Raw genomic sequence first — 19,458 nt, 5'->3', positions numbered from 1 at the left:
ATACTTTAAAAATTAAATGTGAAATAAGAGGGTAAAGAAACAAGTGAGTATAATCCAGCCTACAACTAAATACCAAAAATATTCTTTTCTTACAGGTTACTGGTGTTAGAGCCAGCCAGTATAAAGAAGGAACAGAAAATTCCATCATTAATGGGACTTAGGGAAAATCCAAATACTGTAATTTACGTTAAAACCACTCTCTAGATGAAGGTAAATTAGCATTCACTGAATGAGTTTATGGGGCACCTGGGTGTCTCCGACTTTGGCTCAGGTCGTGATCTCGCAGTTTGTGAGTTCGAGCCCCGTGTCGGGCTCTGTGCTGACAGCTCGGAGCCTGTTTCAGATTCTGTGTCTCCTTCTCTCTCTGCCCCTCCCCCACTTGTGCTCTCTATCAAAAATAAATAAATGTATAAAAAATTTTTTTAAAACACTGAATGAGTTTGGCCTTAAGTAATGGTAACTTTAAGATGAGCTAACTGAATTAGAGTTGTGGTGACTACTCACGAAATAAGAACATGTGAATGGAGGTGGTACAAATATGGGCTTATAGAGTCAACTGAAGTGTGGTGTAAAAATATGTGAGAATTTGACTTCCCCAAACCCAGACTGCCAAGCTCAGCAGTTTCCCTGATCATGGCACTTTCAATGGTTTCAAGAAACACATCCATTCACTGACATGATCATCAATAATGGGATTCCCAACAGCCAAGTTCCTTCTTACCTGTCTTTGATGATCCAGATCTGCTTTATTACCAATTAAAATCATTGGAAACTCATCACGATCCTTCACTCTGAGAATCTGTCTTTGAAACTTATAGATTTCTTCAAAACTAAAACAAAAACAAATTTGCTCAAATCTCAGAATTTGGCAAGTTCCACAGCCCATTTAGTACCTTATTACTTTTCCTTTTTCTATAAAAACAAGAAAATCCAAATTCAATAAAATAGTGATCTACACATGAACAGGAGATCTACATGTTAATACTAGTACAAACCTGCCTCGATCTGTGACTGAAAAGACCAACAGGAAACCCTCGCCGGTTCTCATATACTGTTCTCTCATAGCTCCAAACTCTTCTTGTCCTGCTGTATCCAGAACTAAAGAGAAAACAACACATGTAACCGTGTTCGTGTTTTCATTTTATGAATGACTTTCCCATAAGGGCAGGACCCAATTAATGTGGGTCCTTTAGAGTATATATTTTAGACTCAGTGTAATGAACAAAAAGACTTCTCTTCCTAGTGCTTTATTCTCAACACTAGAGACAAATATATCATCCAGCAGACAGTTTCAGAGTCATCTTCATCAGTACGAGTTGATTTTTGTAAGCTAGAATATATTAGCATACCAATTACAAGGTTAAAAATATCAAATATATCTAGGCAGATGGAGTCAGACAACTTCTAAAGTCACTTGGATGTTTTATCTCCTCCACAGAAAGGACTGAAAAAGATACCCATTCAAGAAAGATCCCTTGGTCTACTCCCCCCAAACACCTTAAAGAGCAGGCACTAACGTTATTTACTGATCTCTCTGAATGAAAGAATCCTCGAACTTAAAAGAACAGGGCTATCTTTTGTGGAGATGTGTAATGTGTAGCCAAGCCCAAAACCCTATTTGCTAAAGCCTCCTCCGTGCTATAAATTCTAAGCAAGTTGACAAATATTGACTCTTTTTCTATATTTACTACACCCATTTTAACCTTTGCAAGAAAGTAGATAGGGCTGAAACTTCATGTTTCTTTCCAAATGTCCCTAAAAATTCAACTCCAACTAGTTACCATGACATGATTAGTTTCACCAGCACAAGATCAACACAATTACTGTTTTATATTACATTTGCTGAGGAATATTTAAATACCTTAATATGTAGAATAAATATTTAAATATTCAAATATCCTAATATGCAGATTCATCAATCAAAGCTGATGAAAGACATGGGCTCAAGACCACATTTCAATTGTAGTATGCAACCTAGCAAAACACCCAAGCTTACTTTTCAAAAATATGATATGTAAACTATCAAATAAAGGAAGATTACTTACTATCTAGCCGGGCTGCTCTGTCATCTATCACACACTGCTTTGTGTAGGAATCCTCGATGGTTGGGTCATAATCCGTCACAAAATAGGACTGTAAGAAAAATAACCTCATTTTTAAATTTATGTTTACTTGCCCACCCAAGTACCAATTAACTTTATCAAATCTCACTGATCCAGAATGAATAGCAATAGTTTCATTGTATTAAGGTTTCTCCTACTAAACCTTAATAAACGTTTACTACCTTATTTGGTTTACAAAAATAGTAGTATCCTACTACAGTTGGTTTCCAACTGAATAAAACGTATTCAGAGTAGCTTCCAAGTGGAGAAAACGTACTGATATCTCTGAATCCTCCTATCTGATATATGCAAGAAGACTGCAAAAGACCTAATGCAGTTTTTTCATAATTATATATAATTTTTTCAATTATATATACCTAAGATGGGTGTATACACACACACACACACACACACACACACACACACACACACACACACACACTGCTCACAGTCTTATAAAAATAGAAAAACACAGTTATAATTCAAGTCTATCTGCAACCCAGGGGTAAGCATCAGTTCTAAGAACAAAGGAGTCTGAAACAAAGGAAGACAAACAGCCTGGAAGATCCCACACCCCACCTTCATTTCTCCCCTTCTTTCCTCATACTTGGTTTTTTCCCATTCATTTGCCTTGTGTATTATCATAAGGAAACATGATTTCGGAATTTTTTTTTTCTTTTGGCTGGGATCTCAAACTTACTCGTTCACTGATATTTTTGGGTTTTTTTCATCTCTAACATCTATTTCTGTCTTTCTCTGTTAGCAAAGCCTCCCAACTTATCTTCTGCAATCACCAGAAGAAAGGACAGTTAAGGTAGCAGAGTAGGAAGGAAAGAATCTCAGTGAGCCAGTTAAAAATGTTTGTGTATTACACTTCACCGTTTTTTAAAGGTTTTAAAAAGAAAACAACAGTGACAATAAGACTCAGAGAGACTTATTTCCCACTTCTTAAAAGGGCACTAACTAGGACACTGACATCATCCTTCTTTTGTTCTGAGCATCTCCTTTGCTCTCCCCTCTTGACTGACTTCCTCAAAGCCTACTTTCCCCCTGGCTCATTACCAAATCTGAGGGAATGACTTGGAGGAAGGCAGCTTAATGCTGGGAGCCAGAGCCAAAGGGGTTCAGCCATTCTTCAGGCAAGGGTTCCTGGCAGCTAGACCTGCTGGCTCCAGGGACACAGCATTCTTAAGTGACAACCCCCGGCATGTGTAGTATGCAAACACCAAGAAGCTACTCAGAAGTAGGCACTCTGAACAAGACTTCTAAAGAAACTCCTGGTTGGGGAGTTGGGGGTGGGAGGGAGACACAGATGTGCTTGCTACTACTATGACCTCATATATTGTATTTTTGAAGGACACTTTCCATACTTTATTTATATTTTAGGATTAACTTTAATTGCTTAAATGCAGGGGGTTTTTTGTTTTGTTTTGTTTTTACAACAAAGTCAGTAAAAGAAACATTTACCAGCAAGAGCAGCTCTGAGTAGAAATCCATCTCCATCACCACCCTATTCCCATTTAAAAATAAACAGATATCAAAACAGAGATTACACTTTTTGGCCTCGGCACCTCTTCAAAAAGTGATACAAATGGCAACAAATAGTACCTTTATGCCCACTTATTCTAAACAACTTAAAACTGCAGTCTTTCCCCAAGCAAGTTGGATAAAAGCATGCTGTTTACATCTTTTTAAGATTAGTTTCCTGAAACAGGTTTCTCAGCAAGAATCGGATACTTCCTGCCATGCTTTTCATCTTGTAAAACCTGAATTTTATTGACTACTTCCAGTTTATACCTAAATGTGCTAAAATGTGCTGCACTGTCCCTCCCACTTTGAAAAAATAATGGACAAATATTAAATATATTTTAATCATGAATAACTAAAATTCTTTCGATGTGACAGGGTTGTTTTTTTTTTTGTTTGTTTGTTTGTTTGTTTTTGCACTGTTGAGACAGAATTAAGACATTAACGTATGTAGAAGATTATTGGGTTTAAGTAACTTTGAGGGCCATTAAAGCAAATTTTGTTTTCCTTTTAGTGGCTATTTAAGTTTCACATTTTCTTTGGCCATCTTAGCTCCTGAAACGTAATAAAAATTTTGCCACTTAGCTAACTAACACTGGCATGCACTTATTTCACTGATATTAATTTTTAAGGCAAACTAATTGCTGGAATTTCTAGATATTTAGGTCTACATTTCATCTTCATTGTGTCCTGTTTTCAAACTGCACCTGTAGGGACCATCGCCTTGTTGCTATATATCGATTTTAAGGAGCCATCCTCTTTGTAAGCATCTTTTTCCTTCATAAAAATTCATCCTAAGGGGCGCCTAGGTGGCTCAGTCGGTTGGGCGGCCGACTTCGGCTCAGGTCATGATGTCGTAGTCCGTGAGTTGGAGCCTCGCATCGGGCTCTGTGCTGACAGCTCAGAGCCTGGAGCCTGCTTCAGATTCTGTGTGTCCCTCTTTCTCTGCCCCTCCCCCGTTCACGCTCTGTCTCCCTCTGCCTTTCAAAACTGAATAAATATTTAAAAAAAAAAAAAAAAAATTCATCCTAAGGAACGCCGCTCCAGGCCCTGACTGACACAGAATCCAAAACCCTCTTCTCTCTCGAAATTCCTATAAGCCACAAGTCACAATGTGCCTAAAAAGAGCATTCTTCATGCGCAGGTAGCAGGTAACGTATATAATCATCCTCTCCCACTACGAAGACATAATGTTTCTGTTACTTAAACCCAGGCACCAGATATTTAAGGTAGCATATCACCAACAAGAAATCAGTCTCTGGTGATGGACAGTGCTGAATTTGATACTAACTGTGCCACTTTCTAGCTGTGGAAACGGAGACATGTTACTTCTCTGACCTTTAGCATCTGTAAAATAGGACAGTAACAAACCCTCCTGGAGCAGATAAACTGAAGAAATATTTATAAAGTGCCAAGACATGCTGATGATTGATAAATGTTAACCACACTGTATTATTATTTCTGTCACATAATTAGATGATATGAGTTAGTGTTTTTATTCAAGTATAAAGACTCGTTAATCCCAGGAACAGCTGTAATAATTCCAATCCTGCTTATACCACAAACCAACCTTGGGACTTGGTATCCAAAATGTTGTGAGTCAAGATAATCTCCCCATCTGGAGTTTTGGAGATATTGTCTGGAACCTGAGCAGTAATTACACAGATATACACATAGGTAAAAATTCATCAAGCTGTACACAAGCTGTGTGCACTTTTTTGTACATATACAAATTACACCTCTATATAAAACACATAAATTTAATGGTCCCCTACTGTTTACAGGATTCAGTACTTTACACAACATGCAGATCCTTCTAGTTTGATCTGTGCTGCTCACCATTCGAAGCCTTATTTTTCACTACCTAAAATCCTCAGCCAATTGCTCTTGCTATCCTGGTTTCATTCGTTTGACAGTTATTTATAGAGAGCATCACAGGGACAAGGCCCTATTTTCACCGAGCCCACTGCTTTTTAGACAACACCCAGTAACTGCGCTGTGGCTGTGGGTGAGAGGAATAGAGAATGTTAAATGTACTGGCCAAAGAACTGAAACAGCATAAAATGCCAATACCATGCTAGTTCAGAAGGCAACAAAACATAAGTGGTTAATACCCTACTCCTGTAGGAACTGTGTGTACACTCACTTATAAACATAGTCCAGCAATTTGCCGAAAAAGAATACAGTCTCTCTCCTGAGGCTGCTAGAAGTTACCAACCACAGTCCAGAAAGGATATTCTATAGCAGATCGTGAGAAAAAAATAAGTACAGTATTTGCATAGCAGAAGACCATACAGAACAGTACAGAAGAGGGAAGGGGGACAGCAAAGAGAAAGTAATGTGCTTTCTTGGTATCACAAGAAAGAATGCATGCAGAAGGATCCCGGAAAGAAAGAGAACGCCTGCTTTCAAAGGGCAGGATGCCTTCCAGGTAGTAAGAGGGGCAAATGGAGCTAAGTCTCTTTAAGGTTAAGATATACAGAGAAAAGTTTAGAATTAGGGAAGCTATCCCATTCACACAGGGAGTCTATTTCCCCCTGATAAAATGTGACAACCTGGCTTGGTAAGGTCGTCAGAAGCCCTTAGTAACACAAGGGCATTATGCTGTGATGGCAGGAATAGTAGTCCTGATTATATGCCACTAGATTGCACAACAGGAATTCTGCTTGCCTTCAGAGAATTGCCAGCTCCACATCTTCCCATTCACAGCAGCCTTAAGGAAGAAACGGAAGGGGGAAGGGGAGGAAAGAGAATAGGCTGAGGCCACTTCTGCATTCAGTGGGCGAGTGAGAGCCCACTTTCTCCTGACCCCCAGCTACTGGTAAAAGTGCAGTTCCCAAGCACTGCCACAGAGCGGTGTCTGGTCTATATACTGGGACGGGTAATGTACTGGAAATTGTGTGGAACTCCGTAAATCTAGCACACTGGTTAAATTCACTACCCTTGCATATGTAAAGACAGGAGGCTAGATCTAAAGTGTCACTGGGGAGTTTTAAACAAACGACAGGACATTTCTGAGCACAGTGCCATTTTCAGGAAAGTCTCAGGAGTCCTCTAAAAACATGGGGTACAGGAGGAGGGGAAAGGGAGACTTTTTTTTCTTGACATCCTAGTCAGCTCACCCTTTTCCCCCACACTACACACAGAATCCACATCATGAAACATTCCAGGTACAGAATTCTGTGGCTCTCTGCTCCCCTCCACTCCAAGTCAGTACTTTCCTATTCTTAATTCTATCCACAAAATCTGTATTATGTTTTTTTTTCAATTATGATAGAATAAACCAAAACAGGTTTCCTAAGGGCCCATTTTCTAGTAATACAAGCACTTATAAAGTCTTTGTTGGTAACAGCATGATGAAAAGAAAACTTATGGGCTCCAGGGTCTGAAAAACCTAAAATTCAAACCCAGATACCGTTCCACTACTAGAGTCCTTGGGTAAACTGATTAACATCTCTAAAGCCCATTTTCTTAACAGAAAAGGGTATGAAGAGGGATAATTTAAGGAGGGCATGTCCCAGTGCCTGCTTCAGATGCAGCACTGAAGGATCATGGGAAAAGAGAAACCTCCGACCCAAGGGGCGGAGCACGGCTGCCCCGAGGCAGCCGCGGAAGAGCCTGGCCAGAGAGAGCAGTGTATGCCCCATTCTCTTCCTGGCTAGGACTGTCTGTCTGCCTAGGTTCCACTGCCTCATCCCACCACAGTATCCTAGTGTGTGGGGCCACCAGGGAAGCAGCAGGGTGGAGTGGAAGGAGCCTGAGTTATACAGACCAGAATACAGTTCAGCTACTTTTACTACCTATGGGAAATTAAAGCACCACATTTAACCTGTCTGAACCTCAGTTTCCATGTCTGTTAAGATGGAAATAATACTGAGCTTGCAGGATTGTTGTGAAAAGTAAAACTACTGTATGTGGAATACAAAGTACAGCCTATGACACACAGTAGGCCCTTGTAAGTCTTAGCTAATGAAGGCCAATCCAATCCATACCTTACTTCCTTTGCAAGGCCTTCAACACCCCAACCAGAAAACAATCTCGATATGCCCTAATTTCTCTTATCCTTAAGGTGACAGGTCTGGATTTCCCCAACTTCAAATACTGTAGACTGTGATTTGGAAAATATATACACCAAACTTTATATATACCTTGGAACTGATACTTACATTTTCCTTTTCCAATTGCTTATCTTTTCATATATGTGTACATGTGAATGTATAAATGACGCACTGAGCTAAACTCAACAGAGTAGAAGCATAAACTTTCCTTCAAAGCTCTTCCGTGTGCAAGCTCTTCCTTGCTCCTGAATGAAATCTAACACGTCTCCTAATTTTTTCCAATCACTCTTTGATTATACATAATTGTTCAATCACTATCAGCCCCAAAACATCATGATTTCAATAGTTAAGATGTCTAGTATTGACAATTAGTCAATAACTCATCTAAATTAAAAAGCTTCTTTCTCCCCTTCTGAGATAGAGCTTTCAAGAAGTCTGCAGTGGAGTGGGGGTGTGGCAGGGGGCACCAGTCAAATATTCTTTCTTTTCCCATTTTCCATCTCTTCTACCTCTAACAAGGCTACCTCTGGCTCCTTTAGTTTTGGAACTGAAGGACTGGGGAGAGGTAAGGGGAGTTGAAAGTCCGCACCAATGAAATCTGGTGTCCATGCTAACTTTCTGTGGGTTTCCTGGAAGAATCTTACATGAGACCCTCCATGTGCAATTCCCATGACTTTAGTGAGGAGAAGCTATTTACACTTCTAACCCTCAAATCCTGGAATTTCCATTTCCATCCTGGTTCATATCATCTTCTAGGTGGCCATGCACAGCATCCCTCTTTAGAAGGGTTTAACCTGGTTCTATCCAGAGGCTCAAGGAAACACTACTATCTCTGAAATACAGATTACTTACTAACTATACAGCCCTCTTCCTTTCTCTCTGCTCTCCTATGGATCCACAGATTCTCATACTATTCATTATACTCTACCAAATACCAGGGATACATGTCGAGTTTTCAGAATGATTCTAGTAGACATTCCCTTATCATTTGGCTTCAATGAAAGGGGTTTAAGGGAAGCATCCTGCTCTCTAGAAGCTGTGTGTGGAGGTAGGAAAAGACACAGAACACACCACAAACTAACAACTCTCTCTAAAAACATCCTGGTCTTAGAACCCTTAACTCTCCACACTTTATCTACTGGGGATAAAGAATGGGCTAAATGTGCAAAACCAATTTAAGGCCACCTTCTAAGGCCACCTTAGGCAAGTTCTTGAAATATGAAGGTAACCTGGTAACTACTGCTTTATTCTCAGCCTCTCAAGCTTCAAGAGAAACTCAAATATGGTAGAATTCCAGTTAAAGCCCTGTTATAGATTTCCAACTAGATTTGATGTCCAAGGCCTACCTCATGCTTCTTAGAACTTTCTTGGAGTTAATAAGCAAGGTACACTGCACATAGTCAGAACCTCAAAATACTGGAATACTTAAAAAACACTCTAGGTACGAAGATTATAATGAGAAGTCAGAAATTTATTTCCCAGAGCACAAGGACCTGGTTAGCTATCTATCAGTGCCTCTGTTTGCTAAGACAAGAGCAGTGTAAATCCCTCTGGTAACACTAGAGAAGGCTGCAACAACTTCAGGCAGCTGGGGCCAGAGTCAGGCTCTTCCTGGTGTCACTTTTTAACAGCAGCTGTCAAGTCACAGAGAACCTTTGTTCCCTGCAACACCCTCTCTTATTGTTATGTCAAATGTTTCCAATATAGTTGATATTCCTTTACTCAAGGACATATTTTTTCCTGACTGCAATTAGTATTTCATTTAACCTCACATGTATAATTACGGAGATCCCCATAATGGATCTTCCAGGACTCTAATGCAGAATAAAGAATACCCTAAGTCCAGTAATCCTTTTAGTTTCTTCTTAACAAAACTCAGGCCTTCAGTCAATGTTGCTAATTGTGTCAGACTGTCTATAGCCACCCTGTGCCTTTCATGTGACTCCTGTGCCATCTCAAGGATGATACTCACACCTCAAGTGAAGTATTCGGTTGCAAACCGATGGGCCTGGTATGGAATGAGAAAAAGTACAGTACAAAAGTCAACTTACAAACTGGTTCTATTTCAAATGTTTGTTTCTAAGTCAGTTGGTGCTCATTTCCCCAGGGAAAAATCGTTCTCATCTGTGTTTAGGTCCATAAGGCCAGACCACAAGAGCTACCATTGAAATATGGTCCCAAGCCAGTATTAACCCTGAATTCTATTCTAACCTCTGAAGCAGAGGCATTTGGCCCAAGAAGAGATGGAAAGGGAATTTCCCTTCCTTTCCTTTCCCAGGACAGACAGCCAGGTAGAAGCTGCACCAATGAGGAAAAGTTTATCTTTGGGGCACCCCTTGGACAACCCAGCCGCATCATCCTGCCCCAACTTCCCATTACTCCACTCTTACCCTAGCTTCAGCTTCCCTCTGAAAATGTTCTAAGTAGAAAACCACTTACTACTCTCCCCACCGTTCCTTCCATTCTCTGCTCTCAAATCAAAACTAACAATCCCTCAGGAAAGCTAGATCTCACCCAGAAGCACTAGGTGGAAAATCATCAGTCCAAATTAGAGCACGCTGTGGTAGGAGTTCACCCCTAGCTCACCCCTTCAAGTGATGCTTGCTCTTTTAAAAAGCAAAATTCTGGGGCACCTGGGTGGCTCAGTCGGTTGGGTGTCCGACTTCGGCTCAGGTCATGATCTCGCGGTCTGTGAGTTCAAGCCCCGCATCAGGCTCTGTGCTGACAGCTCAAAGCCTGGAGCCTGTTTCAGATTCTGTGTCTCCCTCTCTCTCTGACCTTCCCCTATTCATGCTCTCTGTCTCTCTCTGTCTCAAAAATGAATAAACATTAAAAAAAAACATTTAAAAAGCAAAATTCTAAACCAAAATGAATCTTTAGTAACATTTTCGGCACAGGTCAAAAAGAGAAAGAAAAGCTTCAGACTCTGTGAAAGGAAAATTATTCAGGGCGTAAACCACCATTTCATGATGTCAGCTCACCAAAGGGAGCGTTACCTTACTCCTCAATTCTTTTAATCCTCCTGAACCCACAGGCTTTAAAAGGAAAGAGAAAGGATTTCCTCTTTCCTTCTTTCCCTTCCCTCCACAAACCCTATCAACTTGTAAAACTAAGGAACTGCGTGTGAACTAAAAATTTTTGGTTCACAGTACCAGGGGAGTGATTTTGATAAGGGGGTGGGGAGGCTGCCAAGGCTATAACCAGTATTCATATATACAGATTACTAGTAGGTAAGACAAGCTTAACTCAGGTACTGCCTACACAACTACATATCCATCCTTCAGAGCTGCCATAATATTTAGAAACCAATGAGCAACTGAAAGCCAGTGGCCTCTATCTACAGCATGATAGAGTCTATTTCCCTTGTTTGAACTTAATAGTTATTCATTTGCTCTCATCCTGCAATAATCACAGTCTCATTTCAAAAGATAACATATAAAGCCTAAATGAAGTTCTAAGGATAAGAGTTAACAATTTTTTTAAAGTACAATGACAACTGGCACAGATAGAAGTGATAAACAGAGGGCCATAAGCCTAACTATGTATGATATGTGGACATTAATAAATAGCTCATATTATCCCCATGGGAAGTTTGAGTAAATCCCATGATGTTCCCTTTTGCACACCAAGTCTTTATGGTGTCTTTCAGTTCTTGCTTTAATGAATCTCATCTCCTAGGAAATGTCCCTATCCACCCCATCCTTCCTATTCTGATAGCTATTACCTTAGTTAGGTTGGTCTTCCTTACCTCTACCCTCATGTGGACTGGAGCTGCCTAAACAACTGGCCTCTATGGGACATTTTAGATGAACAAGACAGCCCCTGAACTCTGGGGCATGCAACTGTTCAGGCCTCACCTGGGTCCCATCTCTGTATCCTTCCTGTCCATATCAGAGTCCTCCCGTGGCAGGGGAGGGTGGGGAACCTCACACAGACCTCAGAGCCAATACTGACTTTAGGCAGGAAGCATTTTCAACCATTACAAGATCCACATTCAGAGTCTCAGCACTATTGGCTCTTACTTGCCTGACCTTAGCAGGACAGTAACAATGCTGATAACTGCTTCTGTTTCATTCCCAACCCCGACATCACCATCTCTCCACCCTCTTCTCAGACTTTCCCAATCAACACAGGGTTCCAACTGTTATTTGGCTGCTGCTACACTTAACTCTTTTCTTCTACTGATAATCTGCTAAGTAATCCAGGCCATTCCTAGAACTAGGGCCTCTTTTTAAGAGCTTTATTGGAATATAATTCACATACCATAAAATTCACCCATTTAAAGTATGTTGTTCAATAGTTTTTAGTAATTCACAAGGCTATGCAACCATCATCACTGTCTAATTCCAGAACATTTCACTACCCCCAAAAGGAATCCTATACCCCTCAGCAGTCTTTTCCCCTTGTCCCATCCCCTCCCACTCCTAGGACCACTAAACCACCCATCGGGACATTTCATGTAAATCCAGTCATACAACATGTGGTCTTTTGGGTCTGGCTTCTTTTACTTATTAGCATACGTTTTTAACGTTCATCCATGTTGCAGCACGTATCAGTACTTTGTTTCTCATTCCTTTCTGAGTGATATGCCATCACATGGATATATCATACTATATTTATCCATTTATCAGGTAATGGACATTTGAGTTGTTTTTATATTTTGGCTATTATGAATGATGCTGCCATGAACATTCATGTATAGTCTTTTGGGTGAACATATGCTTTCACTTTTCTTGGGTACGTATCTAATGGTGGGATTGCTGGGTCATACTGTAACTATGTTCAACTTTTTGAAGAACTGCCATTTGTTTTCCAAGTAGCTATGCCATTTTACATTCCCATCAACCGTGTTTGAGGGTTCTAATTTCTCAGTATCCTCACCAATACTTATTGCTGAACATGTACGTGTCTTTTTAATTCTAGCCATCCTAGTGGATGTACAGTAATATCTCCTTACAGTTTTTTTTAAATTTTTTCTTTTAAGTAATCTCTACACCCAACATGAGGCTCAAACTTACAACTGCAAGATCAAGAGTCACGTGCTCTAATGACTGAGTCAGCCAGGTGCCCCTCCTTACAGTTTTCATTGGCATTTCCCCTAACAGGATATTGAGTATCTTTTCACATGCTTATTGTCCATTTGTGTACCTTCTTTGGACAAATGTCTGCTCAAATCTTTGCCCACTTTTAAACTGGGTTGTCTTTTTACTGTTCGCTGTAAGAGTTCCTTATATATTCTGGATACAAATCCCTCACAAGATCTATCGTTTGCAAAATTTTTTCCTATAGCCCCGTTATTTTAAAGTCTTCCTACCTTAAATTAGTGCACAGTTCCTAAAGCTCAATCCCGGGCCAAAGTCCTGTTACCCACCAATAATCTGCCATAATTCCAACTTCCATATACCCAGATTTGTGGGTTATATCTGCCCTTGTGCTCCATCAACCAACTGCACTATCCTTCTACTATGTGGTGCATCTGCTGTGGTAACTGCTACCTAGAACAAAACTTCCATTGCTATACATTCCTTCTCCCCTAACACCCATCCAGTCCACCTCAACCCTGAACTTTCCCCATCACACTGAACTTACTCTGCCTATACCATACCCTAGCACAGTTCACTTGTGCCAGTTTGTGAATTACTACCCTACTTCATCAATTCTAATACGCCACCAAATTTAAGACCAACATTAATTTATGTGCCAAGAAAGAATAAAAAAAACATCAACTATGGCATGTCTTTGATTATGAAGCCTCTCAATGTCAGAGACACCAGAATGCAGGGGGAAATGTCTCTTAGAATCAATGAAATACAGTAGTTCTCCACAACAACTCTGTAAGGCTGGTATTGTTCCCGATGAGATCATTGAGGCTCAGCAGCTAAATGACCTATCAGAGGTCACAAAGTCAGTAGGTTGGTAGAACTGAGATCCAAATTCAGGTCTGACTCCAAAGCAACACCACTTCCATTACACTTTCTTTAATCTGCCACATTAACATCAAAGCATGCAACATGCACCAGTTTAAAAAAGAAATCTTGTTACTCTTAAAATAACTTACCTTTAAAATTATAAACTGCTATTGCCAAATAGAAAAAAAATTAAAAGTTTCATTCAAAATGAAAACACTCCATTTCTACATTAAGAATAAAGGTCTAAGAATGGCAACATAAAACATTATACACACACACACACACACACACACACACACACACTTTCTGATCTAGCAATTTCACTTCTGGAAATGTATCTTACCAATACATCTGTTCATAGGAAACAACATGTACAAGATTATTCATTATTGAATTTTTTTTTAATCTAAAAGAGAAGCAACTTAAATGTCCTTCAGTAAATGACTGCTTAAATTATAAAACACTCACTCAATATGAATGCAGCCATTAAAAAAAGAATGACTTCATGTACTAATAATGTGGAGTAATCTCCAAGATATGTTGTTAAATAGTTTACCTATTTGCTTTATGGTGCATAAAATATCTCTGGAAAGATACACAAATACCATTACCTGTGGGAAAAACCCAACCTGGTTACTGGGAGACACCGGATGGGAGGGAAAATTTACTGTAGGCTTTGAAATCCAAAACATGTGAATGAAAGAGGGAAACAAGGGGAAAGACCTAGACATATTAAACACAAACTCTTTAACAATAAAAGCAGAGCATGAGAGTGTGAAGACACCTGATTATAGTCCCAGCTCTACAACTAGAGAAGTGTTCCTGGAGGAGTCAACCTCTGTCTTGACTTTCAGTGTGAATGAGGAGTTTGTTTTGTATGATCTTTTAAAAGACTCCAGCTAATTTTATTATGGAATATTTAGCTCCTACACTGTGTCAAATATAATTTGTATATGATATGAAGAATTCCTTTGTTTTTATGTGTATGATAAAATAGAAAGAATATCAGATTTTAAGCCAGGAAGGTTTGCTTACAGCCGTAGCTCCCACTACTTTCTAGCTGTAGAATTTGCAGCAAAGCACATCACTAACACAAAATACTATTACCTGGGAAGTTGAAGTTATAGCTACTTTCAAAAGTTTGTTACAAGGAGTCAAATAAGATGCATAAAAATTTACTAATATTTTTACGCCACTATGTGAAATGTAAATTATTAATATACACAGAATCCCTGTTCAGGTATTATAAACTAAGTGTAGGAATGAATGTGGATTTTGGAGTCTGTCAGGCCTGGATATCCCATTTGACTGGTATGAGATCTTGGGAAGGTTATTTAAATCTCTTTAATAAATCTTAAATCTCAATTTCCTTACCTATCAGATGACCATAATGATTCTCACTTGAAAGGGCTACTGTGGAGATTAAATGGCATGGTCAAATACCCTGTACACTGCTTAGCTCAAAGCAAGCACTTAAAAAATGGTTCTCTTCCTTTCCAAACTTAGAAAGGAAAGACTGCCCCATAAAGCAGGTAACTAACCAACTCCTTTTGCTGCCCAGAGCCTGGCCTGTTACTTCCCTTTTCATTTCCTTTCCCTTCAATCCACTGCCACATACAAATATCCTAAAACCCATCTTAATTTCTCATCTCTTCTAGAACAGAGAATGAATGATCTGTAGGAGCACAACTAGAGGTAAAGGTGGCTGGTGATTTTCACAGCCCACGTTCTACTCAACTTTTAACAAATGCTAACAGAGCACCTACAATGTCTAAGGAGCTGAGGACGGAATCCAGGTCTCATGGGGCTGTGGCAGTTCTGTGGAAGGCTGACCGTCAACATATAAATATGTATAATATAGCAAAGGTCATATGACCTCTAAAGGAAAATAAAGGGGCTGACAGCAGCAGAAGCTAGCAAGGAGAATGTGATATTGAGGGCCAGGGAGGGCTTTGCCGGCAATGTGACATTTGAGGACAAAATCCAAGGTCAGTGGAGAGAATCAGCCACGCTGCTACGTGGAGGAAGATCACTGCAGGCAGAGAGAACATCACGTTAAAGGTAGTGACGTGAGAGTATGGGTGACATGGCTGAGCAGCAGCAAGGAGGGCAGCGTGGCTATGACAGAATCGACAGGGAGAACAGTACATGAATGGAGGCAGTCAGAGCCTGTAGGCCATGGTAACGACTTTGGGTTTTATTCTAAATAAAATGAAAACCACTGCTGAGTTTGATGCTCTAATCTTACTCTATACTGGCTGTTGCCTTCCTTTCCCACTCTTGCTATGCAACAGACAGAAGTCTTCTGATACTTCCTCCCATAGGGATTAGCCAAGAACCATCCCACAGACGTAATCAAAGCAGTGTGTAGGTACATGGTGCTTATGATGCCCTTTAAGATGTTGTGACAAAAGATTTCTATTGATTCAAAGAGGGGGGGAAAGCACTTTATACATATTTAGATCATATTTAGGTCAATTATACTTAAAAAATGTATTACTGAAGTAATTTTCAAGTTTATTTATTTTGAGAAAGTGAAAGAGAGCGCACACACGCGGGGGCAGGGAGGGGCAGAGAGAGAGGAGAGAGAGAATCTCAAGCAGACTTCATGCTGTCAGCCCAGAGCCTGACACGGCGCTCAATCTCACGAACCAGGAGATCATGACCTGAGCGGAAATCAATAGTCGGACACTTAATCGACAGAGCCACCCAGATGCCCTTAAATAATACATTTTTAAATGTGCTTATTTTATAGAAACATAGGTACAAATGAAGGATATTAACATTGTGAACTACCAAAGATGTATGTACACCCAGGCAAAATGTTCAATGAGCTTTGTTATTGTGAAAAACTATTAACAACCTAAAAGTCCGTTAACAGGAAATGTTAAATGAATTATGGTAGATCCATTATAGAATAGTAAAGTGCCACTGAAAGAATGAGATAAGTCTCTATGTATGGATTTCAAAAGTATCCACGGTATATCAAGATCATTCATTCAACAAATATTTGAATAAGTACTTACTACTCAGGAGCTGGGGTACAGTCCTGAGAGAGAATGAAACTGATATGGTCCTGGTGCTTGTGGAGCTCACATCTTAGTAAGGGTGACAATACATATAAGCAAGCAGAATAAAGATGACAATTTTTGAAACAAGTGCTACAAAACAGAACAGACCTATGCGGATCAAGAATGGATGGGGGATGGGGCTTGTTTTTAAAAATGACATTACCGGGGCGCCTGGGTGGCTCAGTTGGTTAAGCGTCCGACTTCAGCTCAGGTCACGATCTCGCGGTCCGTGAGTTCGAGCCCCGCGTCAGGCTCTGGGCTGATGGCTCAGAGCCTGGAGCCTGTTTCCGATTCTGTGTCTCCCTCTCTCTCTGCCCCTCCCCCGTTCATGCTCTGTCTCTGTCTCAAAAATAAATAAACGTTAAAAAAAAAATTTTAAATAAAAAAAATAAATAAATAAAAATGACATTACCAAATACTATAGCCATGGGTCTATAGCACAGGTGAACTTTAAAAAAAAAAAAAAAGGCCTTATTGAACCTCTTCTCCTAATAACAATAAGAACTAAATTTCTCATGGCTTCCATTTCAAAGTGGGAGAGAAGGAGAGAATGTTCTCACCAGAGGTTTCCTCCAAACCACAACCCAGGAGGCTGGGCCAGCACTTCTCAGAAAGTGGTTCTGTCTATTCACACCAAGGACTACCCTTCTTACTTCTGATTATTTAACCTCATTTGTCCACCCAGCAATTCTTGGCTTCTATGAAATCCCTCCTTGCAGCACACAAATTTAAATCAGACTAGATCACTGGATAAATTTAAACTCTTTTAAGTGGAGACAAACATGGTTCCTATCAAAAGGAACCATATAAACATTCGTCTTACAAAAATACCCAAATATGTAGATTTAAAAAGTCAAGAGCTAAATGGCATGTGTCCACAGAATTTAAGACTTTACTCACACCATTTAAACGTCCCAAATTATAGCTTGTCTATATGTGCACAGCCTAATTTCACAGTACAAGAATGCCACATCAATCGCAAACCACACGAAGAGAAAATAAATATGCAACTAAATTCTGAATCACATTTGTATGTACTTAAGTCAGCTACTAAAACTATTACTCTGTTTAGTAAAAGTACTTTTACAGCGCTTACTTGCAGATTCAAGAAAAGGTTTACTCACTGTAGTGGGCTGAACTGTGGCACTCAAAAAAAGACTCTCCTAACTCCTAACACCCCAGTACCTATGAATGGGACCTTATTTAGAAACAGGGTCTTTGCAGATACAATTAAGTTAAGGATGTACAGATGCGATCATCCTGGATTTAAATCAAATCCCTGCATCTTTATAAGAGAAAAGAGTAGAAGATCTGAGACACAAACAGACAAGACCCAGAACGGAAGGCCACGTGAAGGCAGAGACAGAGACTGGAGTAATGTGTCCACACAAGCCAAGTACAACCAGGGCTGCCAAGAATCACTGCAAGCTGGGAGAGAGGCATGGAGCGGGATTATCACTCAGAGCCTCCAGAGGAAAACTAACTCTGCCGACAACTTGACTTCAAGGTTTTGGGCCCCCAAACCGTGAGCGAATACATTTCTATTGTCTAAAGCTACCAAACTTGTGCTAATTTGTTATAGCAGACCTAGGAAACTAATACACTCATCTATAAAATATGAACTCCTTCCTTCTCCCTAATAATTTTTTGTGTGCATTTTACAAGCCCAAGAAAAGTGAGTGAAAAAACAGAATAGCTTTTCTATTCACAAGCTAGTAGAACTGAAAAACTGAGCTGCCTTCATAGTAGCAGCGCTACAATCTATTGCAAAAAGATATACATAGACACATGAAGTAAGTTTTCGTTCTCTGGACTAGAAAGATTCAGTTGGTCAACAAAAACACAAAAAGTGAAAGAAAGTAAATGGATTTAAATGGTTCTAACTTTGGGGAAAGTAGTCAAAAAAATATGATAAAGTCAAGAATTCATAACTAATTGTATTATTTTTAGTGTTTTTTAATTATAAAACAATACAGCCTCATTCATTGCGAAATTTGGAAAATCGTTAAGAAAAAATGTTAAACTCACCTTCAGAATCAAATCCTGTCCTCACAATTTCTCCCCTTAATTGCTCAAGTAAGGCCCATCATTACAGGCCTTTGTTTACAATCAAGTTAATATGGCAGTTACACAACTATGAAATTGAGGGTCTACAATGGAAATTCTGATCTAATTTTAACATAAGCCTTATAATTGAAACACACAAATGGGAACTACAAGGAGAGGCTATTGCCATGGGGGTTTCCGACAAGGTGCTTTCCCTTGATCATTTTGGGTCCTAAACTGTTCTGGTCTCTAATCATAATTTACATATCAACCAAGCACTTGATTTTAGAAATAATATTTTTAAGTGGTGAAAAGCAGCCGATGAAGATCAAAATATTAACAAGTTTTATTCAAGAGTTTGACTAATGATCTCCCACATTTCACTTTCATTTTATTTTCTCAAAAATAATTATCAGATAGATAGATGGCACAAAAGGTGGGTAAAGAGGAACAGCTAGTAGCTGCCACGCAATTGTGCAGGTTGAAACACTAAGAAAGAAAACTGTTGCCAAACCAAATCTCTGAATGCAGGTTAAACAGCAATGGTTTTGTTGAAAACAAAAATTTCACTAACTCCAGGTACATTTTCAATCTGTTCTGCAATCTAAATATGTTTGTTCAAAATTACACAGCCTCCCCACTCCTTCAGTGTGGGCTACACACAATGACTTCCTTCCGAAGAACATGGAACACAGGGGGAAGGAGACTAGTAGCTTTAGAGCAGAGAAACCACACACACACTATC

The 19,458-nt window shown here is 39.6% G+C and overlaps 1 protein-coding gene across 3 annotated transcripts in view; it reads right to left on the bottom strand.

Moving 5' to 3' along the window:
- The window catches only part of RRAS2 (RAS related 2), a 75,798-nt gene that overhangs the window by 14,179 nt on the left and 42,161 nt on the right, over positions 1-19,458 (bottom strand). For all 3 annotated transcript variants that reach the window (XM_060606072.3, XM_060606073.2, XM_060606074.2), the window contains exons 2-4: positions 2,046-2,133; positions 996-1,098; positions 722-830 (exon numbers count right to left, since the gene is read on the bottom strand). In XM_060606072.3, coding sequence (XP_060462055.1) covers positions 722-830; positions 996-1,098; positions 2,046-2,133 — 300 coding nt within the window. The remainder of the gene's footprint in view (positions 1-721; positions 831-995; positions 1,099-2,045; positions 2,134-19,458) is intronic.

This window comes from Panthera onca, chromosome D1 (genome assembly GCF_046562875.1).
Source record: "Panthera onca isolate mPanOnc1 chromosome D1, mPanOnc1 haplotype 2, whole genome shotgun sequence".
NCBI classification, from domain to species: Eukaryota; Metazoa; Chordata; class Mammalia; order Carnivora; family Felidae; genus Panthera; species Panthera onca.
Note: the sequence above shows the minus strand (reverse complement) of the source record. Positions and strands in the feature narration are given on the sequence as shown.